General features: G+C 37.2%; 1 protein-coding gene across 3 annotated transcripts; it reads left to right on the forward strand.

Moving 5' to 3' along the window:
• Window positions 1-1,235: 1,235 nt before the first annotated feature.
• Window positions 1,236-24,786, forward strand: LOC115921764 (suppressor of hairless protein-like). 3 transcript variants are annotated; one of them, XM_030979860.1, is made up of 3 exons: window positions 1,236-1,568; window positions 11,416-12,232; window positions 24,433-24,786. In XM_030979860.1, the coding sequence occupies exons 2-3, from the start codon at window positions 12,089-12,091 to the stop codon at window positions 24,769-24,771; spliced, it is 483 nt and encodes a 160-aa protein (XP_030835720.1). In that variant the 5' UTR covers window positions 1,236-1,568; window positions 11,416-12,088; the 3' UTR covers window positions 24,772-24,786. The 3 variants fall into 3 exon arrangements, with proteins under 3 accessions (XP_030835720.1, XP_030835721.1, XP_030835719.1); XM_030979861.1 differs by having other exon boundaries at window positions 11,425-12,232; XM_030979859.1 differs by lacking the exon at window positions 1,236-1,568 and having other exon boundaries at window positions 10,924-12,232.
• The last annotated feature ends 1,933 nt before the right edge of the window (window positions 24,787-26,719 follow it).

Below are 26,719 nucleotides of genomic sequence, written 5' to 3' on the forward strand. Positions count from 1 at the left end.
ACCATCTTGCTCTTGCGCATACTAATTGTAATAAATTGTTTTCTCATCATAAATTTGCTTGGTTCAGGTGTGAACAAATCAAGGTTGGAGTACTTGCTCTCTGAGAGATGAAATGTAGTAATATACCCCTGCACTAGAGAGTTTGTACTTTTGTATGTGAGAATTATTTTTGAAGGGGGAAGATTTTTGTGGATTAAAATTATTAATCACATTTGAATGGAAAGAGAATTGATGATGATGTGTATAAAGTTGAAGGAAGGCAATGTTCAAAAGGATATAGATAAATGTTATTCAATTTTGCACATAGGAAATAAATAAGATAACTGCTGTCTTTATGTTTTTGTTAGGAGAAAATGCAAAATGACCAAATGAGATGGTAATATTAAATAGCAAGGAAAAGGATTAAGCATCAAATGGTATTTGGGGATACCTCGTTAAAAAGTCCCTTTTAGTGGGCTATATTCCAAGTCCAAGATGCTACCCTCAGCCTAAATTATTGCAATATTTGTGTATTTCAAGGAGAGGGCCATTTAAGGCCTTTATTCCCTCATCCCCCCCCCCCCCCAATAAAAATAAAAGTTGTATTTTCCTAAAGGCTACTTTTAAGTATGGGTAAAACTCCTATGTTTTGAGATTGAACAATTTGTTATTTTTCGTTACTGGTAGTTTTTCAAGGGTTTATGGGGCAATGTGTCTTCAGCCTCGTTGCTCGGTCGCAGGGTGGTGGGAGGGGTGGGGGATGGGGGGGGGGGTGGGTAGGGGATCATCACATTCTGAGCCTCATAGCTTTGAATGGTGTTATACATGGAGTCTGGTAAGAAGACTCAGTCGAGGTGACTTGTGGCCCCAGTGGCATGCTCCTTTCTACCAGCTGAGAGAAACTTGACACACCTTCATCGTCAAGGCAAGACCTGGCTGCCTGGAGGAGATGAAAGATTAGTCTGTGAGTCCAGACCCCAAAGCATAATCACTCATTTATAAACCCCAGTTTATACTGGGACAAAGGCTAGTTGGTTGATATTTTGTGTGTCTTGCAAAAGACCCAGGTGGTTTATAAATCGCCACTTTGCCTAATAGTAGTCTTGTGATATAGATTGAGATTTGACTTACTGTATTTTTCTTCTAGTTGGTAAGAAGGGTCTGAGCAAGCAAACAATTAGTATGAGAGAGGAAGAGAGAGAGAGAGAGAGAGAGAGAGAGAGAGAGAAAGAGAGAGGGTGAAGAAAGAGAGAGAGATAGAGACAGACAGACAGACAGACAGATAAACAGAGTATTATATACACAGAGAGAGCAAGTGAGAGGTAGGAGGGTAGAAGAGTGCAGGTACCGAGAGAAGGAAAGAGAGAGGGGCTGGTATAGATTGGATGCATGCATCCCTCCCTCTGCAGCATCATCAATCTGACTGGTAGAGTCACACGGTCACGCATTAACGATTGGGCTCCAAAACATCCAGCCACTACTACCAGTACCGGTATACACCTCATCATCACTCTGTGGAAATATATAGTTCTAGCTGCATTCTCTGTACTCTCTCTTGGAATTGTTGAGCGCCCGAATGGATATGCCATGTAACTTCTTCATATATTTTGGAACATTCAGGAGACCTTTTCAATTATCTATGTCATAATTTTTCTTCGCATCTTTGGATTTGTCTCTTTGTTTTCTGCTGTACTATAACATCCCTGGATCATACATCTAATGACTTAGGTTGCAGATGATAGAGTTTGTGTGTGAAGAGAAGATTTAGATGAGTTGAATATCTTGGCAGATCTCATATGGATTCTTAGGAATTGTTCTTTGAAGAAGTTTCAAAGGAAAGCTTTGGCTAACTTTTTTTTGTTTTTGTTTTGCCTTTTTGAAAGGAGACCATGCATTAGTTTCAAGTTTCAGGGATGCCTATTGACCACAGAATGTGCTCTACTGGTTGAGTGTGACACCATGGGATCATACTACTTGGAATATACATGCATGTTTCTCTTCATTCATTAATGCAGTTACCAGGCTTCACTTGGCCATTAATCTATCCTGGAATACAGCTGTACCTTTCCTCCACATGTACTAGCACAGTGTATCAAGAGCCAGTGAGTCTTTGGTTGGAGAACTCCATAGAATAGTAGTATTGTATGTCATAGAAAGAATGGGTTTTTGACTCTCAGCATTCAATGGCTCAGTGTTTAATGGTCTGAGCCTAATGGTTGCCTTTATAGGTGTTTGCTTGTACTTACATACAAAACATATCGAAAGTTGTAAATAGAAGCCCTTAAGATAGGAATTTCTTGTTACAAAGGTTCGCTTCAGCCATCTGTATCTGACATGCATCGGTACATTATCTAGATCAAACATCTTGAATACTCTCTGTTTGGAACCAGAGGGGCGTTAACTCAGATACTTTGAAAGAGAGTTAACTCCCTTCTGCCTTCTTACAGACAACATAATATTGCATATGTTTTACATTATGTGCTACTTTGGTTCCATGCTTTCAAAATGTAAGAGAGAGCCAGTCACGGAGCAAATGCTTGTTTGGATTGGGGTATAATGTCATTTTTATAAGAATTGAATTTCAAGTCTCGGTTTTTAAGAACTTCTCTCCCGTTTGTACCTGTGAGAAATGCATTGTTAGGATTAATACAATCTACAGAATTTTGTTCTGTATAGTGAACCTATATAACTAGGGTAACAATGTTCCAAGTGATTTAGATTGGGATTAAGATAATCTCTTAGGTCTGTCTTCATGTGCCTTTGCCAAATAAATATATTTAGTTGCTCTCATGAATGAAAACTTTATTAGGAAGCACCTTCACTCTTGTTTTAATTCTTAGATTTTTAGATTTTTGTATGTAAACAAATCTTTTGAAGGTATGAAGATCTTGAAGCAATTTTTCAGGGATTTGAACTCAGTTTTGGTAGTAGCCATTTATTGACTCTCAAATTAGTTATCACCATAAAATTTGTATTCTCTTTTCTATCTTATATTTACTCCCAATATGCCTCAGTTCTCATGCATTTTGTTATTGCATATCAACCTTGTCTTGTAAACCTTGATAAAAATTGTTTATCAAGGCTAGTTTTCTCCATCCCAAGTTATGCATAAATTCCCTGGAATTAAATTGAAATATGCATTAGTTGTATAATTATTTGTGGTTATATGGTGGAATTTCATATAGGTACTATTGCCAAACTTGGATAGATGCTTGCATCACATCCCATCTGGTTAATTGGAAAATTCTCCTGTTGCATTTTTCATAGTTTTGGCCTCACGCGACGACGAGGCATTTTCATGGATATCGATTGCGAAAGTATAGAAATTGGATCCCGCCACTCTAGAAGGCCTGTCCTCATCAGCTCGAGTTTGCCAAATAACCCGCTATTTTCAGACTCAAAATTGCATCTTCACCAGACCGATACACTCATCACAAACTAGCTCGGACGGGTGCAAATTAGCTCGCTATTTCCCAAATAGCAGGATATTTTGGAAACGGGGCTGATGAAGACGAAAATTAATTGGTTAATTTGCGATCAGGATAGTTAAAATTGCAGGTTATTTGGCAAATTTGAGCTGATGAAGACAGAGATCTCTTCAGGTTTTTATCTAGTGAGATATAGAGGTGTGATGAGTGATGCTAATGCTCTGATGCGAATCACATTCCCAGCTTTCTCTCTCTCTCTTTATCCCAGAAAATGTTAATCAGCTAATGCCAGACTGCTAAATGCACATGAGGTTTCCATCTATATTCAACCATGCATGATACTCCATTGGTGGGGGCGTTCACATTAATCTGGTGGAATCTCGTAACCTTGACTTATTAGCTTGTTGGGTCGTGAATAGCATCTGGAATGGGAATTTATCGATATTTTGCAAAAAGTTGATAGGAATTTACTATTTTGTATGTCAAAATATGAGTACTTTTCTTCTCAAAGCTATAAATGTCATCAAATAAGATATTAACTAATATTTAAACATCGTATTCCATCTTTGGGCGTCTCGATCTATACTCTAGATTTGGTAGCGTTTAATTCATGTTTAGATATTAGGGGGAAAAAAGAGAAAATATTAAAGAGCATATAAGAACTAAGATTTTCACAATATATATTGCAAAGAACTTAATTGGCTCAGTTTAGAAACTTTCATGTCACAAGTATTTTCTTTACTAGAAGAGAACATTGAAGAAAACATCATTTCTCAAACATGGGGACATTTTCAATGTTTTTCATTCATTTTTATCTTATTGTTGGAGTTTACACGAACAGTTTAAATTATTTAGGGGTGTGATTAAAAATAATTTCAAATTGTTTTAGCAAGTTAAAAAAATCTAGAATTGAATATCAGGCTAAGATATGAATAGACTGTAGTATTGTATATACCAAAAACCTCAATCCACCAAACCTATACCATCGTTGGAAAACCTCTCCAAAATTTGTTAGAAAGACCTTCTATATCTGTCTGTGGCAATGAGAAAGTCAGAAATGGTTAAAGGTAAAGACCAGTATTGGAAACGCCCCAATTTCAAAAAATGAAATGGAAGCTCTCATTACCAATCATGTGAAAGAATATGTTTTGACTAATACATGATGATAAAAAAATTGCCGGGAAACCGCCTACTAATTCATATATTTGGTAAATTTGTTTCTCTCATGGTCTGTGAGAGATATAGGGTAGTCCCATATACATTTTTCTGTGTATAGTGCGTGTAACTTTACGAAGAATGGGCCAAATTTCTTATCATTTTGATGATTCCAGAACCTTGCAGATGCTAGATGCTAGATGATCAACCTTTTCTAATCGATTCCACAACGTTTCTTTCACAATGCAATCGCATGACCATAACTGGTCTTTACCTTTAACATTGTTTTGGTTCAAGTCTGCCATACGTTGATATTTGCAGTGAAGTCGTTTAGCATTGATGTACATTAAAAATAGATCTTTGTTTGTCTTGACAACCCTCAGACACCTTCTAGAGTTCAAGGCGTCTCGCTCCATTGAAATGATACCCCGTGAATCATTTTCAATGGTTTATGTAAATATCACCACGGTCATGTATCAGTGAGAAGTGACAGTGAGAGCAGTTACAATTAAAAAGTGAATGGATGGGACTACACATTCTATATTGGTAAAGAAAATAGAGGTGACTTTTTGAACCAACTTTGATGTCCAATCTCTGTGTGAAGTTTCTGTCATATTTGCTTGATTCCACATTCAAGAAAATTCTGCATACATGTATAAGGATTCTCTCAAGGAAGAAGCATTCTATATAGTCGTGACAATGGATTTATAATGGATTATCTCTCTTTTTGCAAGTTTTATTTGACCTAAAGGATATTTAGTTCTTTCATTGGAGTGTTTGATGATGCCGCTTGTAAAACAGTGTGTGAATATTAGCATCTACTGGCAGGTGATAATAAATAAAACAAGAACTTTTGCTTTTACATAATTCACATTCTCTTACTTCTTTAGGTTGTGTGGTGCTGTTTGTTTTAGTTGTTGATTTCTTGAAATATTGAAATTGTTATATTGAGAAAGGATGTAGAAACTAAACTAGTGCCTTTTTCTTTTATAACATTATTGTAGATTTTTCAAAGGAAAAAACGGAATATTGAAAAGGGGGACTTGTGGCATACACTCAATAATATTTATTCTTGTCTGCAAAGTATGACCAGATTTTCCATTTAGATAAATCCTGTCAATAGCATCCAGTATATGTTCTCTACTGAATGTTTCCTCATGTTGCATTTTGGAGACTCCAATCTGTTTGTGTAGCATGCAGTGCAGCTACTTTACTGAATTTCTCTTTTTATGATGAGAGCAAACGGAGAGAACAGAAAACACTTTTGTCTTTCTGCAGATGATTTTTTTTTCTCTCATGGTGCTTCCAGGAGACTCTTGAAGAGTAAGAGCTTCTAACATGTTTTTGTAGCATGATGAAGTGCAAGTATACTTTTATTGAATAACATGTTTTTATGCTGAGAGCAAAGGGAGTGAACAGAAAGTCGGAAAGCACTTAAGTGAGAGAGAGAGAGAGAGAGAGAGATAGAGAGAAAGAGTTAAAAGCCTTTCCGTCTCTCTCGATAGATGATGTCTTCAAGAATCCTCAATGTTGCTTTTAAGGAGAGTGCGCGAGAGAGAGAGAAGGAAAGAGAGAGAAAGAGAGAGAGAGAGAGAGAGAGAGAGAGAGAGAGTTAAAAGGCTTTCCGTCTCTCGATAGATGATGTCTTCAAGAATCCTCAATGTTGCCTTTTATGAGAGTGCTTGGGAGAGAGAGAGAGAGAGAGAGAGAGAGAGAGAAAGAGAAAGAGATGAAAGCCTTTCCGTCTCCCCTGATAGATGATGTTTTCAAGAATCCTCAATGTTGCCTTTTTGGAGAGTGCTTCTGATCATTCCATGTAGCATTCAGTGCAAAGTAAAATTTGCTGAATCTGGCTTCATGTTTCCATGACTCAATCATTCATGTTGTCTGAAGGGGAGCAAATTCTTCTAATGTGTCTATGTTGATGTTGATATCTTAAACATAATGTGGCACGGCTCTAAGAAGATGGCAGTGAATCCCAGGCTTTTGAACACAGCTAGAGGATTTAGATGATGCTGCTTCTTTCGTCACATTGGGGGAGGGGGAAGGGGAGGGGGTAAAGAAATCAGAGGTTATAGAACACAGTTTATTTACTGGGATTGATCTTTGTGTGTTTTTTATTCATAAGCAATTATAATTACAAATTTGGGGGAATAAGATATTGAAATTTGTGAGATTTCTTCAAGTTAAGTATTAAAGGTCCAGCAGATTTAGTAGTATTTTTTAACATTTGATTTTTTTTGCATATTTTCCTGGCATATGAAAGTCCCAGCATTAAGTATATGATAAAAAGCAAATGTGGTTCGATAAATAGTTTAAATACAAAATGACTACGAGCTAGATATATTTTTAAAAAAATCCCTTCAGATTAACTAATCCTTACTTATGGGTCAAGTTTGGCCAAAGCTAGGATTTTAGAAGAAAGATGATTATTTTAAAGATTGAACTTTTAGTTGAGCATATAGTGAAGAAAGGATTATATTAGCTATTCTATAGTCATGAATGATTGTGTTATATATACCCCTCATGTATTTATACTATCCATAGATTTATCACTGATGAGATATGTTTATAGTTTGAGTCAGGGTAATGATGCGTCCATGATGTTTTATCGCCGTCGGTCGGCATGCAAGCAATGGAAGGCGCTAACCCCCCGAAGAGGTCAACGATAACGAAAGAATGTGATGGCTGTCGTCCAGGCTGCGAGGCTTTGACAGTTTGTGGAAGTTGTTCCCTCATCCTTCATCCTTCATTCCGTAACACTGTCTGTTTGTGTGATAGGATATGTGATACAGCTCTGGAGTTGAACGTTTGGACCGGGTCAATATCTGTATTTCATATGAGAATATTCATATGGGAACGGGTACTCATTATTTTGGTGCTATTTTCAAAGATTAAGATACATCTATCATTCCTTCATACTATCTGCTTGTGTTAAAGGGCATGTGATATATCTTTTGAGTTGAACGCTTCCTATGGCATCAATATCTGTCTTTCATTGGAATGATATTTCATATTAGAATATTCATATGTAAATGGGTTCTCTTTAGTTGTGTGATATTTAGAAAATGGAGATGAGTGGTATCTCTATTTTGCAACACTCTTGATGTTATATTATAGGAAATATAATATATCCCTTGAGTTGAAAGTTTGGACTGGCTCGATATTTGCCTCTCATTAGAAACATATTTCATATGATAATATTCCTATGTAAACGGGTACTATTGATTTGTGTGCTATTTACAATAATGAATGCATCCATATCTTTCCATAACACCATCTGTTTGTGTTATCGGACATGTGATATATCTCTTCAGTTGAATGACTCTGACCGGCTCGATATCTGTCTTTCATTAAAATGATATTTCATATGATGATATTCATGTGAACAGGGGTTAAGGATTGTTTTGTTATTTGCTAAGATGTTACAAATTAGGTATATTGGAGTATATACCCTTATGTGAATAGATCTATGAAATCTAATATGGTCTATGGAGTAATTATCTGTCATTCTGCCATTTGTAAACAGGCAAAATCTAGCTTTCTTAGGTATTTGATATCTTAAATCAAGGAATATTTCAGGTACTCTGTGTTATTGAAGTTGGATCTCCATTTGCTTTAATATTTGTTGCAATTTTCTCCTGGTTTTAAATTGGCTGTGAAGAATTGTTCTGGATATATGTTTGCCAAAATCCAATGCATGGTACTATTCATTTGGCACTTGGTAGTGTGTTTATACCATGAAAGAATCTCTGAAAGATGGATTGCTTTTTCATCACATTACATCTGCCAAACTACATCCTGTGGTACAATCCATGATGTGAGAACATCTCTCCCAAAATCTGATCCCACTTTCCCCCGTTGCTGTTTGATGATTTGACCTCCGACCTAGATCTTGAACTTGGGCCGATGGAGACCTTGGTTTAGACACTGGTGGGAACAGATTAGAATTGCGTCTGAAAATTGTAATTCAGGTGCACCTTGTGTTCATGTGTAGCATGGTCTAGTGGTTTGTAGGTTTAAGTAGATAATGTAATAATGCATATTCAATTCCCCTCTTTGGTATTGGCAAAAACCAAGAAATACCAGGATAATGGGAATCATACACATAGGAGAGAGAGAGAGAGAGAGAGAGCCCTTTTGAGTAAATGTTTTCGAAATTTTTAGGTTATTTTCTTGTTTAGTATGCATTTTGCACAGAATTTTCTTTTAAAAATGAGTGGAGATGATGCACACATTGTATTAGGTGTTAGGAATCAATCCAATTACCAGCTGTATACCAATATGTGCATCTAGCTCACTCTTAATCAGATTAAGTTTACAAACTTACTGTATTTCCTTTAGTAGTTATATTAAGATTATCATCTAATCAAATGTTAAAATTTTGATTTCAGATTCATTTCTATTCCTAGCTCCAAGAAAGATATATACAAAAATACAAAAATAAAGATGAGAAAACAATTAGAAGAAACAGAAAACAGCCTTCTCATAGTTGATTTTGAAACCAATTGTAAATATCCCCAATGCAATATTAACTCATTTGAAACTGAAACTTAAAAATCAATTTATTCTGAAAGTGAAGTTGATAATGATATTGAACTTTGTGACAGTTGTCATGTTGAAAACAATCGCTTCTCTCAAACCAGACTGTTTCTTTTTAACTTTTTTAAAGCCCAATTCTTCTTTGTATTATACTTTTACTCCATATTTTTTCTTCTTCTAAAATAGGCCTTTTATGAGAGAAGAAGAGTCTTGATTCTTGCTTTTTCTTAGTCTGTTAATGACAATATACATGTAGTAAATTTTATCATTTGCCCTTTCATATGCAGAATAATAAAAATGTAAAAGTTCGTCCCATGGCTGTTTAAAAGAACTTTGGTTGTATAGGACCTTAACACTAATTGGACAAAAAAAGAGTAGCATGTAGACAGTGGAGCAATGCATTTGAATGGGTGACTTTGAACTACTTGAACCCTGATAAAGAATGCAGTCCCACATATTTTTTTTCATGTCCCCATCTCAAGGATAACACTAAGGGTATACTTGTCCTTGACACTTGAGTCTTATTTACCATCGACAGGAAGCCTGCATCGTCTGAGTTCATCTTCACTTCTCAAATTGACATGTTTGTAATCACATCCAAACATTTTGGCGAGAAATCCCCTGCGGGGCTTTAGGGCTGGCATCAAAGCATTTAGTGAGGAGGATAGGGTTTCCACGGTGACGGGGATGGATGCTTTTAAAGAATAGGATCGACCCCTAGTTTTCTGCATGCTTTAAGCTTCTCCATGAACATTTGAATTGTAGATACCCTTTCAGAGAAGGTGTTATTTGTCTTCCTGTCTCATCTATTCATTTCAGCTCTATACCTATCTCCATTGCTGTTTAAAAATCTCTTCTGTTTTTCCTTGTTTCTATGGTTTTTTTTAAATCACTGATCAATGTCTTTTCTCTGTTATTTCCACACTTCTTTTTTCTATTTATTTTGCAGTCTCTCATTAATACATCCTCCTTAATGGCCATCTCTAAAGGCGGTGTTTAATCTGTTCTTCTTTCCTGATCCTTCTGCCCCCTTCTCTTTTTTTCTGTTAAAAAATCTACCTCCAAAGTCTATCTTTCATTAACGATTTACCAATTTATAAATTAACCATCAGTTAGCAAGAAAACACATCCAAATCTTTACTTACGTATATAATTTGGCTTCCTTTCGCATGGGTCCTTCAATCTATATCTCCACAGCTTTTGTAGAGGAATAGCTTTAATACGACAGAGTAAATTAAATAATCTAGAAAGCTCTCTATTTACCTACGGGCCAGCTGGGAGACACTGTGTTTTGTTTTCCCCTCCTGTCGGTGTACGTGTTGAGAATACTCTAAATTGAAGAGCGAGTGACATCTTGTCCTCCGAGAGTCTCCACGAGCATGCTCGGAATGATAAAGGTTTGTTCACGTATAGCGCGGTAAACCACTGCAAAAACGCTGCTGCGTTCTTATTAAACGTTCAAATGAACCGCAACTGCGTGCATCAAAGGACTTATTGCGCATATTCACTGAGCTCTTTATTATAAAACAAAGAAATCTGAAGGGTATTAAACTTTACTTCATCATTTAAAAACAGGCGTGGTTTCGCGCATCATTTCTGAACGAGCCTTAAGGGACAGGATTAAAAGGGATGATGGAAAAAATTGTTGTTTTTGACAGGGTTTTAGTGGTGCGATAATGTCTGTTTGGAGCCAGAAGAGCATTATCTCGTATTCCTTATAAACACCTTGTGAGTTATGAAAGTGACCTTCAAATAGATGTACAGTAGATGATGTGTAAAGATGAGATCCTTCTGGTCTAGTTTAAGTTATTGATCCAGGATGTTTATGCCTAATGTCCACAACAGAGTTGTCATATATGACGATGAAAAGGTGTATGGCAGGTCTAAATTGCATGTAATTGTGGTAACACACATAGATTTGATCTCTAGTTTTGTTTCTGATGCTGGGAAAGTGCCTTTCAATTTGGTTGGTATTTTTGGTTCAGTTTCAATTGTTCTACAAGTCATGGAGTTTCTCTCTTTTTTTGTTACTATGGATGTTGATATTTGGTTTGCAATCCTGATCAGTTATGATTAGATGATTTGCTTGTTTTTAGATGAGTAGTGCATATTTATCGATTATCATTTCGCTTCCCGATTTAGAGTGGAGGATGATTTATAAGGATGAGATTGTGAGATGTTTCTCAAAGAGTGGTACAATTTTAGGCTTTAGATATCATCTTCTAGTGACTTTCCAGTTACAGATTGAATTGCTTCTCCCTGGAGCCTTTTCAGTCTGTTAACTGGTGGACATCTTTTCTTTTGTTTCAAGAAAAATCAGAGCAATCAGATATCTGAACGAATAAGACTAGAAAGGATTCTTCCAGTATCTATATTCATAAGGAGGTTTTCATCAATGATGCATTAATGGGTTTACCCGCATTCATCAAGCTAAGCCAATCCATTTGAGAAGAGGATTACACGCAACCATTTGATGCATTCCCCATATCGCCATGACGATGACCAGATCCAGGTAGTGTGGAGGAGACAGAGAGCCTGGTAGTGAGCGAGAGAGGAACCCCTGCCATTATCACTTATTCATTATTCTCCTCCTCCCCCTCCCACTCTGCATTGTGTGCTGAGAGGATATTGCCTGGGGCGAGCCTTGTTGAATGGAGGGATGTTTATAGGTGATGCCCAACCGACCGCGATCCAAGGCATACGATAGTCGGTCGATAATTGGCATGTGGCTTATGCTGAATGCGTGAGCAGCTTCAGGTCGCGCTGCATACCGCATCATCAACGTCCATGAACACACACACGGACACACACACACGCACACAAGGCTCATCACGCACGGACAGACAGACCAGTGTATTTGGATACAATCACCCCCACATACTTACGCACGCACAGACGGAAACTTGTTGTGATATTCTATCCCCGCCCCCCTCTTCCCCGGTCGCTCGCTCGTGCCAAGGCACGCGAACTTTCGCTTGGCGGCGATGCATCCTCAGATGCCTTCGGACGATGACGAGCCGTCACTGCTCGACAAGTTCTCCTATTCGCTGAGTTTGGACGACCTGATCGCCGACATGTACAGCGTACATTCTTGGAGTTATACCACCACTACTTTCCATCCAGGCGTGGTAAGAAACAATGTTTGTCCCTCTATGACTCATCTTAGTTTGGTATTAGTCATCTCTCACCGCTATGTGTTGATGCTATCTTTCCTCCCAGGGATACTTTGTCTGCATCACCATTGTCATAATTTTGCATAATCTTTTCCTGATAAAATAATAACTATGATAATGTGTTCTTAAATTTTTTTTTATTCTGCCCAAAATGGGAAACTTCTTTTCCCATCTTCCTGCTACAATCGTTTAAAAACTTGATGGACATAAGTAAGTGTAGATGGATGTGCTTATCTCTAGATGGTATTTTGTTTGTATGTGCTCAGTTCTTAAAGGTTAAAATATTAATGACATTTAGTTGAACTGAATTGAATTCATTTGTAAGACATTTGGAAAGATGTCCCTTCAGAACCAGAACCTTGTTAGCTGTGTAAAAATATGTAAATCATGAATTATGACACTTCTTTTGATGTATGAATTATACAAAACCATAAAGAAAAATGCTCTAACGTAAGTCAACTGCTAGAGACCGTATGATACTGCATAAGTTTATCCGGGGTAGATGGTGAAGTAGTCTAATTCACATGGAGAAACTATTGTGCACAAACTTTTGAGGCGTATTGAAATGTTCTCTGAAATCAACAGTCACCTGTACCTAAGCATGACAGCAACGTGATACAATCATTGCATTTCTTTCCTTATGCTCTTTTTTCTCTGTCCTCTTACGCACTTTCTTTGTCCTCTTACACACTCTCTCTTTATCTCTTTCTCTTTCTGTCACTGTTTTTCACTCTTATGCACTCTGTCTCTCTCTCTCTTTCTCTCTCTCTCTATCTCTTTCTCTCTCTTTCTCTTTCTCTTTCTGTTTCTGTCACTGTTTTTCCCTCTTATGCACTCTCTCTCTCTATCTCTTTCTTTCTCTCTCTCTCTATCTCTCTATCTCTCTTTCTCTTTCTGTCACTGTTTTTCACCCACTTCTCCTGTTATTATGATTATCAATCATTATGTCCCCTTCATATTTCTTCACCTTTTGATTTCTTAATATTGGTGTAGTTCCATAACAATTTGAGTGTACATGACTGTTTCGACATCTACTGCAGATCATTGTATGATATTCTAAGATGTTTATTGTGGACCATATTTCCATGAAACTTTACATTTTGTTCTCCTTTGAACATGACCTTGCAGAAATAATACATGATATTTATTCTCTCTCCTTCTCTCTCCCCTTTCCTCTCTCCCTCCCCTTTCCTCTCTCTTTTTATCCCCCTTCCCATCTCTAGCTCACTCACTGTTTATCTGTCTCTCTCTCTCTGCCTGTCTGTCTCTCTCTCTCTCTCTCTCTCTCTGCCTGTCTGTTTGTCTCTCTCTCTCTCTCTCTCTCTCTCTCTCTCTCTCTCTCCATCTCCCTCTGTCTGTCTGTCTTTGTCTGTCTTTGACTAGTTTTCTTTGTTGATATTCCCTCCATCAATTTGTTTCATTTAACATATTTTTTCTAACTTCCTGTCTCTCTTTCCCTATTCTCATTTTCTGCATGATTTGAAGCAGGTGCTTTCCAAGTGTCATTTTCAACAGTTTGAATCCTGATGTAGAAAAACAATGCTTTTATGAATATTTGTGAACAGGAACAGCAGTATTATGTCATTTTGCTACAGCAGCTGACACAGCATAAAAATATTAAATTGATATACTATTGTAGACTTTGTATAGATGTGTAAATTGAAGAAAGAAAACAAAATATATATAGTGGAAGTGAAGAATCAGAAATGCATCCAGATGTGGCATGCATGAATTCTACACATGAATAGTACACATACCCATATTGCTAATGTCTCTGTGCAAAATGGGACATGCTATTAATTACGAGCGTGTCATGATGATACAGCTCAATAACGCGTACACTGGTGTTTGCAACGACTTCCAACGACATCAGCATATAATGTCCCTATATGCTGTATGCCCTGCGTAATGTCGTTAATGAAGCCTGTATTGCTAGTAATGAAGCTTGTATTGACTTAGGCAATCAATACAATACAATGAAGGCTTAAGCGTGCAGCATGGCTAATTTCAGTCATGTTTACGTTGATGATGCTGGTGATGGTGCTAAATTGCATTAGCAGAACCATTTTGGTTATTATATGGCGACCTTGCTGGGGTTTACTGTGTACATGAAGGCTTATGTAATATTGGGAGAGTAGCAGGATATTACTTGGGAGGGAGCGTAGAGATTAGGTTTTTTTTGTAATTACATTGGCTTCGGCAGTCTGCTGGAATGGACTTGTAATTCTGTAGGATAAAAATCATCCAAAGTTATCAACCAATATAAGATATTAAGTATGTTTTTAAAGCTATTTCATTATTGGATTGAGTTAGCGAAATAGAATTCAGGGACCCCATTTTTATGATCTTTACATGTTTGTGAGTGTATGCTGTTTTCAAATTGGCAACTTATATATTTAGCAGGAGGATCAAGTCTAAATATTATATTACGTCGTTAAATAAACTTCATAGTTACCTAAATTAATACAACTTTCATGAAAAAATACTAATTTAAGAACAGGCATGTTTTGTTTTTAGATAAGGGAAAGAAATATATGCGAAGGTAGGGATTATTATGAAATACAAGTAATAAAGAGAGGAAACTTGATTAAAAGCAGATAAAGGTCATTTAACATGCAATGGAAATAGAAGGAGATAGAAGGAAATAGGGAGAAATGGTCAATACGAGAAGGTTATCAAGGGTAATGGATACGAGATATTGATTCCTAAACGTAGAGAGAGAGTTTGTATACTGTTGAAACTTGAGAGGCTAGACGTGTCCAGGCATCAATAGCCTTATAAATAAATGGCTCCATGGGGAAACACAGATAAAAGGAGCATGGAAACACAAAATGCATGCACTGGCTAGCCGTGCTACGAGGTGTTTTTAACTGCCCAAGGGCCTATGTGACATTTATGTAGCTATTAAGGTAGAAGTGTTTTGCCGAAGCTTCGTGAAAGATGCACAGTGTATGAAGAAGCTGAAGAGGGTCAAAGTAGGTTCTTTTTATTATTCTGATATTAAGATTAAAAAATGAATACTTGCCCTAAATTACAGTTTTAAAAATGTAGACATTACATATAAGCTGCTTGTCTTGATTTCATCCTTCTTTGATAGTTTTTCTGCATGTGTTGCAGCGAGGGAGATTAGAATTCAGAGTAAAGTAAAAATTTCTGGAACCAGACATTTGAAACCAGGCAAATTTAGAGCCCCCAATTTACAAGCATCAGAGGACACATGCATATAGAATTAGAAGCTTGTGTTGTATTTAAACAGAACAACCCATAATTTATATGCAATATCCAACCAGGGAACACGCTGAGGAAAAACAACCCACTCTCTCCTCTCGACATTTATGAAATATGAATCCATTGTTGAGTTGTCATAGCGACGGAGGAGTGAATTATGCATATCTTTCCTATTTACTCTGTGTCACTGTCAGGGAAATAATTGTGAATTCCCTTGAGGTGGATCAGCATCCAACACACGCAGAATACTAGATAAGCTTGGATGAGTGGAATAATATATATATATTTTTAAATACAAGAAATATTGCTCTCTAATATTCCTTGACTGATTAAGAATTACCGTACATTATATCATGAGTAAAGATGTAGCTTGCTGCTACTTATCTGTTGTATTCTGTCATGAAAATCTGTTGTTCTATGTCAAGAACAATGTTACTTGAATCTTCTTGAATCGCTAGATTTCTTTTTGCTGTATTTCCTCTGTTTTGTATTAAAAACAAAATAAAGTTTGTTTATATTCATAGGTATACTTAGTACAGGAAATTGATCTTTGATTCATACTTGCATACTATGCAAGTCATATTTGCTTCTTTGAAAGTGTGCCTTCATTATCATAATAATCACAAAATTTAATTTTATGAAGTTAGTGACTCAAATTTAGTCTTACAGCATCAAGGGGGTCACAGATCCCTGTTGGATGTTCATTTGATGTTTCTAAAATAGGCTAGAAATGACCCTCTTTTCAATCAGCAGGTTATTGTACCATATGGTGCAACGATTCGCTTCTTTCACTGACGTAAGAGAATCAACGAGGGACTCATCCCCTTCTGAGTCTGAGAAAGTGTCACGAAGAGCTTATAGTGAGGCTTGAGGCCCAGGAATAACTTGGAATATGATAATCATGAATATGAAATTAGCCCCTGACCTGGGTTTCTTGCTTATGCATGTTTTTATATCTTAAGAGTGTGGTTCTACTTACTATATAAGTTAAGGAAGGGGGGGGGGTAGCTACACTTTTTGTATTTGTAAAACGGAAAAGGAAAATGCATTGTAAAGGTTGTACTCATAAAGAAGATTTCATATCAAATTTTACCATCAAACAATAGATCAATACTAAGAATTGACATCCAATCCAGGTATCTATAAAGCGCCAATATCTAGTTGCCTAATCAAAGACGCTGATGAGACTGATAAACTACCAAAAATGTCTGTTAATGATTCTAACTGGGAAGACAAAAAAGCAGTGACTGATTGTATATAAGCAATCATTCCATTTATTCAAGTTGCAAGAAGAGTTTCCTTGTTGTTTCAGGTCCTCACCACTATTCAAATGATTATCCCACCCCACAACTTTTATTATCTCTCCTTGTAAATTTATTCAAGTCTTGCTATTTTTTTATTTTTTATACCTGTACCTGTGTATGTTGAGAGTATGAAAAACTCATTACTTTCCTATTACTGTACCACCCATCTGTCTTCCAATCTGTTGACACACTCCCTCTTGAGACAAAATTGTGTATATTGCTAAAACTTCCTGGACTATTTTTTAGTATTTTCTTTTTTATTGGGAGCATATGATAGTCCATGATATGATAGTTTTGAAACCCAAATTTAACCCACATTGTTTACTGTAATTGAATAATTATTTCTACATAATCTGATATAAATCATACTCAGTAAACTTTTGGAAAGGGGGAAAGGAAGGGGGAGGGGTAACAGTTTATTGTTGTCTATTAAATAGGAGAGAAATTTAACTCCTTTTTTGCTTCATCTAACACATATTGATTCTCGTCAATGAAGTCATAATCATTTTAATTCGCTTTTTTGTAAGGTATAGCCCCCTCCCTCCCCCTGTTTTTTGCAGAGGGGAAGGGGGCATCCAATTTATTGAAGTATTTTTGAAGTGACGTAACTATCTATCTATATCGCAGCAGATGAAAGCTTATGGGATTTGTTTCCTTACCAGGGAAAATTAAAACAAATTGGATATCATTAGCTAGCCAAGCCCACACTTTCCTGAAGACATTAAAACTTATTACTCCCCGCCGCGGTTGAAATCTAATTTAGAACTTGACGCAAGGGACGGTTCTTCCTGACCAAGATGTCAATATATTCAATAGCCTGATTGCTCATGTTTTTTTTTTTAATGCAATAAAGATAGAGATGGATAAGTTTTACATTTCCTCATTCCATCTAAAGAATTTATTATAGTTTATTGCAGTTATGTTTTTGTTTCATTCATTTTTTTTTCTTGGGGGGGGGGGGGACTCTGGGGGTTATGGTTATGGCTCAGACATGTGATAAACTCATATGGCATATGAATGTCATTATGTTTTTACTCTTTCTGTCTCTACTTCCCTTCTGTTTATTTCTCTCTCTCTTCTCTCTCTCTCTCTCTCCCTCTCTCTTTCTTGCTCTACTCACTGCTCCCCTCTTCCCCTCCTTCTCTTCTCTATCTTCTCTCTCTCTCTCTCTTTCTCTCTCTCTTCTCTTCTTCCTTCTTCCCCTCCTTCTCTTCTCTCTCTTCTCTATCTTCTCTCTCTCTCTCTCTCTCTATCTCTCTCTCTTTCTTTCTTCTCTCTTCTTTCCCTCCTCTTCTCTCTCTCTCTCTCTTCTCTTCTCCCTTCATCCCCTTCTCTCTCTCTCTCTCTTCTCTCAAACCATCCCCACTCTTATGTTTTACTCTCTCATGCATTCTCCTCATTGTATATATCTCCACTTTCCTTTGAAACATGCAAGACCCTGTTCTCTCATTGAGTTTTGTACTAGTATCCTGCCTCTGCTGTTTCATGCCGATCACCTGGCCCGTATGTCTGTCCATCTCTTCCCACAACCAATTAACTTTCCTTTTCATTGCGCACAGCTTGCCCTTCCATCTCTCAAAACGAATGACTAGTTCACATACCTTATCTCCCCTCTCTCCCCCACTGTGATCCTCTCCCTGATGATATATCGTCTGTTGAGAGCCAGAAGGGCGTTAGCTCCGTGGTAAAGTATATGAGTTAATGTCCTTCTGGCATGCAACGGATGATATATCTCAAATATGAAAGTCATCTTAGAGCTGCAGATTCCCTCGTGCCGAACATGATACGCATGCCCTTGTAGAATGACCTTGTAAAATGAAATCTCTTTCCTGCCCTTTGAGTTTCGACGCTTCGTAAGGGCCTGTTTCATCCATGCCGTAATCATAACTGTGTCAGACTTTCAATTTGGCAACTTTCTTTAGAAATGTGTTAGGAGAGGAACACTATCTCTTGCACCCAAAGAGTTAACGATCTGTTTAGTCTATACCCTAGTTTAAAGAAAACACTTTCCTGTTTCTATTGGCATGCGTCCCATCTTGACAGGTTGTGTCTATATGACGTCTGCTGCTCACCCTTCCCCGTCAACAAATGTCTAACAAAAATTACGGTAAAACATTACTTTTGGAAAATTTGGAGAATTATGGACTGTCAGTTAATTTGATGGTAGATCAGGCCAATGAAAATAGGAGAAATACAGCAGAGGTAGGAAAAGAAGTTATCTTTAAGAAGTTATTAGGAAAAAAATGAGAAGAGAAGAAAAGGTATAAGCAGTAAACAGCAACTGTAGGTTTTTTAGGATTCCTTTGTGACATGCTATAAAGAGCAGGATGAAATTGAAACAAAATGCTTTTCCTCAGCAGGCAAATCGAAGTCGGCATTGATTACAGTCGAGAGAGTTATTTAATACTCCATTGCTAATTCTTTGTCTCTTTGAAGTACCACTTCCAGAGCCCCCCCCCCCCCCTATCCTCCAGGCTCTCCTTCTGTGCTCTTTATCACCTTCTAGCTGAAGCCCTGCTCACATACGATGAGTCAAGCTGCAGCTAAAAAATATTTAAAATTGAAATTACCTAAGAAAAGAGCATATTTTGCTCTTTATGTTAGGGGTACCATGTTGCTATATTACTTATGTCAAAACTAAGCTTCAAATTTTAATATTACAAAGAGATATTGCAGTTTAAATACACTGTCAGTGAACAGTAAAATGTCAAAGAGTAGACTACATAACGTACACACATACATCCTCGCACAGAATACGGCATATAGGGCACACACAGAACCCAAGTCGAACTTTCCCTTCTGTGAGTGCCCTATACAGATTTTTATGTTATCCTTTATGTTCTGCATACTCCTTAACCGTTTACCTATAGAATGCCAGGGATGTTTTTTTGTTTGATTTCATACATTCCAAATTATTTTGTTTGAGTATACTATACCTTGCAGATCACAGAGTACAAAGACGGGCCTGTTTAGCTATTTACTTTGATACCCAACTTGCTATTTATTCATAATTTTAGAAACTGTTTTTTAGTTGACACAGCGTTTTTTGGCAGTTTACCTTGTGTGTGAATGGGGCTGAGGAAGCTAGGAACCATCCAAGTCCTTGATACACCATTAGTCATCATGTAAATCATGAAAAATTACAATTTGACTGTAATTCAAGACATCTGTGATTGGACAATTCATCCCTTCCTGTCCGACGTCTCCGGCCCGTAATTCTGCCCGATGAGAAAATCTGCGAAATCATCCCGTTTCATGTGAAGAGCAAAGAGCCCCTCCCGAAACAAGAAAGTGATCACTTTGAGGATCACTTCATGTGATCATCTGGACCCCTCGGTAGAACAGCTGAGCAGGGCGATCCATCCAATGACATTTTCTCATGATATCGTGTATATTGTTATTTATTTGTTTTTATATTTGGTAAATACAAAATCAAATGTGTCCAGTCATCCTGGAAGATAATAAAGAATCCTGTATGAAAAAAAAATCATGCATTTGTCCCATAAATTTTTTGTTTCAGTTGTAAATGGTAATTAGACACATAAAATTTGTGTTGAACTATCAAGGCAGGGCTGTACACCCTATCCATTTCCTTTTTACTTGAATAACGTAACATTTTGAAATAAAAGTCATTGTAAATTTTTCACATATAAATATTGAACTCATGAAACAAAAGAAATTTGTCAGTTTGGAATATTTTAAATTGCATTTTAATTCTGCCCCTAAAATGTAAATTGGTACCAATTACTAGATGAAGAAGTTAGGGGGGTTATTATTGCAAATATTGCTGATAAAAGACAGTAGCATAAACCAGGCCGTTCACACAAGGAACCCAGCATCAAAATTAATATACTATCCACTTTTCATGAATGCTTATTATCACCAGAGGTTGACGTCAGAATGTGACCTATTAAAATGAATTGTGGGTATTAAAGCACCCTTCCTAATGATGCCCCTCCCCTACCCCAACCTTCTTCCTTACGTTCCTTCCTGCTTTAATCAGTAAGTGTATGGTCTATGAATACAGACTTAGAATGATGAGAAGGTAGTGATGAAATTCAAGTGGATAGCAGAATATCGTTCCTGTTTTCATGAAGTGACGGTAGTGAGGAAAATCTGCATTCAAATTGTATGCGATTTTCTTTCACTACCATCACTCCGTGAAAATAGGGATGATATGGACAGTTAGTCTTGAGAGCTTTTGATAATAAATGGCAAATAAAATTGTGATAGTTATAAGCCCCCCCCCCCCCATCTGAATAAATGATAATGAACAACTTTTAAGAAAAAACTATGAAAGGATGTATCTTTAGAAGAGATCACATGGGGAAGAGGAGGGGGGGGGGGGGGGGTAGGAATTAGGAAGCTTTTTTGGAAAGATACCTGAGAAATTATTTATCTGCAGCTTGATTGAGTGATTGTGTGGATTGTGTGAATTAATTATTTCTTAAGTTTTCCATTCATTTCAAGTAAAATGTTACATAGTGAAATAAACTAAAAACTCACATTGAAGTAAATTGGTTATCTCGAAGATTCCCTGTAACTGACAAAAACGAGGTGTAGTCTTCATGGAAGTGATGGCAGACTACACCTTTTCCTTCTTCTCATTCACTTGAAGACAGTAGAAAATGGGAAAGAACAAACCAATAACAGGCCTATTAGAGGACTGAGGATGTCGGATCTTAATTCAGAAATTTCCCGTTACTCATGCTGTTGTTGTAGACACTCTCGCTACTGATGTCTGCCCTTGTAGCTCAGGTTTGTGTTGCCATGAGCGTCCATTTTGTTGCATAAAGCTACCATCTTGGAACCATGCATTCCTTCAACAGTTGTGAAGACATGAAGAAAATCTAAAGACTTTTCCTTTTGTTTCTATCGTGGAGAATGGTTTTGCAATGGAAATTCTTTGTGATGTCTCCTATTTGTCTGGGCATTTTTTATAACGATTCCCCTTAAAATGTTACCTAAGCATCGATCGAGTTATCAATCTGTGAGATGTTTATAAGTGAAGGATGAAACTTTGAAGTTTGTCATGCAGGATAATCTTCTAGACATCTGAGATATGGGAACGACATCAAGGAGGCATTTACAGGAAGCTTATCGCAGGTCTTTGAACTATCAACGTCGGTTGTTGAACTCTGGCTATATATGAAGTACATTGTGGTCTACCTGTCTTTGTAGAATATCTCTTTTGAAGAAAAAAATTATGTTTATCAAAGTGATTTTTTAGACATGTGACTCAAACTTTTGACTTGAAATACATGTGAAATGTTTTGGTCTGAAATGGTGAATGCTACAAAATAATAAATAATCAATTAAAAACACACTGAAATTCACATTGAAACAAGTTATTTGGTGGTTTTCAGGGGCATATATTGTGAGGTCATCTTTCCAACTATTCTGTGGTTGAATACATTTTATAACTGTGATTTGATTGCCAACTCATTTGCTGAATATAGATCATCTTCTACACGTTTTGAAACATTTAAGATCAAACTTTGTCCTTGTTTCGAGGTTGAAAGGCTCGAGTGAGAGGCTTATACTATGCACAATCCTCTGCAAAAGCTTGCATTAAGTCACATTTTGTGTCTTAAAAGGACAACTCTGTCGTACTAGTCATCAAGGGCAACGAAATGAACTCAAAGCTTTCGCTAGTTTCTCTGCAAATGTTCAACATTCAAGTCCTTTTTCCTTCTTGCTAAAAAATTCCCATTTTCGACGAGTCATCAAAGCTAGCTGGGAAGGTGGCAGATCGAGAGAGTGCTGCCTTCGTCAGATCTCTCGGTAGTCTACCACCTGACTTTGCGACTCAAGCCTCACCGAACCAGCTGATGCTATTGTCAATGTTATCCCCTAGTCGGGATCTTTCGTTCCTTCGCTCTCCTAATCCCCCCTCCTCTACCAACCAACAGAAAACGTGATTTTGAACGTATGATTAATTGCTACTCACTTCTTCGAATCACGCCTTGCTATACTTTACCCCGCAAATAACCTGTGGAAATTTCTGTGTTATATCTTCCACTTTGAGTTTGATACGTGGATACATATTGAGCTACGTTTGAAAAGTTCACTGTCGGAGAACCAGTCGTTGTTGTCGGAAGGACAATAGAAAAAGCGTTGTTTTGAAATATGATGAGGTGTGGATTATAAGCTTGCGTGGATTTCATGTGCTTTTCGGAGGGGATTACTGGTTTTGTCACTAAGCGATTAATCTTGACACAATGTGATAGATACCTTGGGTCGGATTCCCTTGAAAATTGCTGTTCATTGTGTGTGTTAAATGATAGACATAGCGTGATCGGAACATGAGTTTAATTGCTCTTTGTGTTTAAATACAGAGGCAATATTTCTTGGCAAGGTTTGGATCTTCAGAGTGAAATCACTCATTGTTCTGGAACAATTAATAGTGGTGAATTCTGCACCCCCTTCAACCATTCTGCAGAATGTTTGTTTCATCAGCTATCTAAACCAATATGACTGCTGTTGGCTCATTTAATTGACTAAGCAATTAATCACTTAATCTTTTAATTAAGTCGTAGCACTTGGTCTTGTTTCACTTGTGAACTTCCGGCTCTATAAGACCAACTTGTTGTATTTCCCTCTCCCTCCAAGTAGTTGAGGTGTCTTGTCTAAATTCTTGTGCTTTTGCCAAAAACTTTTTTCATGCGGATTATTAGTGGGGTGTCCAGGGACCTCGGAACACAATTATTCACTTTTCTTCTAGGAATGTGCTCATCATCGCGTGTAACTTCTCAAGGAAGTTTGTTCACGGAATGAACAATCAGCGCTAACAGTATACAGTTTCTTTCCCAAGACACTGCAGAGCCAGAGATATTGCTGTTTTAATTCTGTCATTGGAGAGCTAGGGACTAGTTGTGCCTTGAAAGACATTACTCATACAATCCCATATCACTAGTCTACAAGTTTTAACAGCAACGCGGGCATTATTGTCGGAAGTGCCACTAGTCGCAATTAACATAGTTTGGAGTATCGTCAACATTGCTTCTAATTACTCATTTACGGGAATAATGTTACCATATCAGGAAATAGGAAGCTATTATTAATCGCTTTCGCTGTAATTACAAGAATAGAGAATGATCATGGTCTACCCATATGACAGCTAGCACAGGAAGTTCTCATGGATGTTGCAAAGCCAGCATTGCATATTCATCAGGGTGAACTTGCCACAGTGACCTTAAGTGATACATACCTAACTTTGGATTATACTAGAGTGTAAACTGTTTGCTTCCAGAGCTTGATGTTCTTGTGTAGTGATACCCAAGAGCCACAATAAATTGCAGTTATAGCAAAGGAATATTAACATCATTTCTTATTGCAGTGTATGGGAAAAACATCTTTTTAACGCAGACTGAAAGAAGCATTTTACGGAATATCATCAGTGCCTTGGAGTTCCTATTACCAATATGTTTTGAGGATCAGTTATGATGTTCAATCCCTACTAACTTGTGTGATTTATATTTGTCCCTTTTGGATGTAACATTGTTTGTGTTTAAAAAGGAGAGGACCTTCTTCAAGATGCCTCCCATCGTAACTAAAGGATACCCACGAATGTGGTCGGTGGAAGTCACTGTAACTTTCTCAAACAACTCTTATTTTCTACAGAGGACTCCACCCCAAACAACACAGCAGCACCAACAACATCAACAACAACAACAACAACAACAACAGCATCAACAGCAGCAGCTTACAACGACCAATCACGTGACGCCAGTGCCGCATAAGCCACTTGTCCAGGACAGGCACGTCGTGACGACGGGTGATGTGAGCCGAAAATGCAACGGGCTTCACGCCCGGGAAAAGTCTCCCGAGATCAAGAAGGAGGAGAAGTCGGCGGGACCGGTAAGTCCTTTTTGCTGTCGTGTGTCTTGTAGTGTTAGAAGGAGTGATGTGAAATTTCATCTGTTGAGAGCCAGGGCAGCGTCTCATGAAACCATCATATAAGTACAAGTTTACCGATGTCCCATTGAAATATGTGTATTAAGTTTAACACGCGATTCAATGAGATGTCGGTGAACTTGTACTTATGTTGTTTTCATGAAACGCTTCCCAGGAGGGGTATTCAATTTAGTGTAGTCAGTATTTTACTTAACCCGGTAGTATTTTACTTGGCTAAGTACTATCTAGTAACACGTATTCAGTTCACATCTGAGCATTTTTACTTTAGTAAGCAGACTTAAGGTGTGCAATTAATGTGTCGCATTAAATTTGCACTAATATTATTGTTTTTGATGACTGCGTATCGTTCATTTTTAATAGCGAAACGGCATATTTAGAGAAACTGTGTATAATTTATACTTAATTGATGCTCATGAAGGGAAAATGAATCCTCATGCAGTTATTTTTTATTTGGACTTATTTGGAACTTCAAAATGTATGAAATGGTAAAGCATTCTCAATACCGTACTTAGATTTTCTTTAATTACCAAATTTGCTTAATAGCAGACTTCTTTCGATTGTAGTCGATCGAGTGTAGATTCAAACTGTCGAAGTTGGCTGTGAAGATTTTACTTTTAGTCATTATTTATTAAAACTCAAGATGGTCTTTAGTCTGTAACTCTGGGTGAAGTTCTAAGTTCTAAACAAGTTTAAATTTGAATGATGCGGCCATTACTTCCCTTCAATCGTGTCATTCAATGTGCTAATGTAATATTGACAGCATGAACTACACACACATGCCAGTCACAATGATTTCTTTGGAGAATTCCTGCTCTTTGGGACTTTTTTAGGCTCATGATTCACTTCTGCCTCTCCTGTCACTCAAAACATAATTCATCATTAGATTTATGTCAAAACCTGTTTAGAACTACGTGCAGACTTTGAGGTCTGTGTGGGCCTCACTTAATCTCTTATGATACATTAAAAACCTGTGAGGTCATTGATACTATTCAATAAGGCTTTTGAGTATGATTGGAATAGCTTTACTACATGGCTTGTGGCTGCAGAATCTTTTTCTTACACAGGAAAGTGTGAACAAATTAATAACAAGAACAACAACTACAACAGCAACAAAACTCTGAAAGCCAAAGTAATTAGTTTTGTTGTTGTTCTTGTTCTGGTTTTGTCACTAGACCATATGCTTTGAGACAGATGAAATGTTGGTCTTTGGTTCTTCAAAATAGATTTCATGCTGTTTGCAACCATCGCAAATAATTTCAGTTTCATTAACTTATAATTGAATGGACTTGACAGTGAGCATTCCTTGTGTCAAACGTCAACTGGGTGAATTCAGAGTTGGACAGCTCTTTGAATAATCTACAAGGTGATATGATTTGTGCAGTTTGTCTGTTGATAATTATTCTGAGACTACACCCCACAGAGTTCGATATACGTGCAGTCATTAAATTTGTTAATATTTACTAATTTTTTATAAGTTTGCTTATGGCATGGAACAGAGGAATATTGTAGATGAATAAAATTGTCTAGATTTCCTTTTTTGAGCATATTATTACTATACTACTGTAGGCCCATTTGTATGCAAGACAGATTCACTAAAAATAGGGCAAAAACTGTCTACTATCACAGCAAGTTCACAACACATTTGCAACAAAAGCAAATGTTTGCTGGTGTTGATCAGGGTATTTAATTGAGTGATGACTGTACAAAAGCAGAAGCCACACACCGTGATCGACATGGACCGAAAAATGAGGTCAAAACACAGTTATGGACAAATATAGCCAATATTAGGTCGGGATTGAAAGAGGCAATATTGTTGGGTGTGTGAGCTGCTCAGGAAAACTCAATTTTCAGATCATATCAGCCGTTTGTTTCATCAACTCAAAGGGGGATATATATTCAACTAACCTGTGAAATGGCTGACTTTTAGTTTGAAGTTTTGTAGTTTTAAAGAGGTTGGCATTGGATCAGTTTAGTGTTAGGGGTAACTCTCTAT

Source organism: Strongylocentrotus purpuratus, unplaced genomic scaffold (assembly GCF_000002235.5).
Source record: "Strongylocentrotus purpuratus isolate Spur 01 unplaced genomic scaffold, Spur_5.0 spur5_scaffold_10, whole genome shotgun sequence".
Classification (NCBI taxonomy): Eukaryota; Metazoa; Echinodermata; class Echinoidea; order Camarodonta; family Strongylocentrotidae; genus Strongylocentrotus; species Strongylocentrotus purpuratus.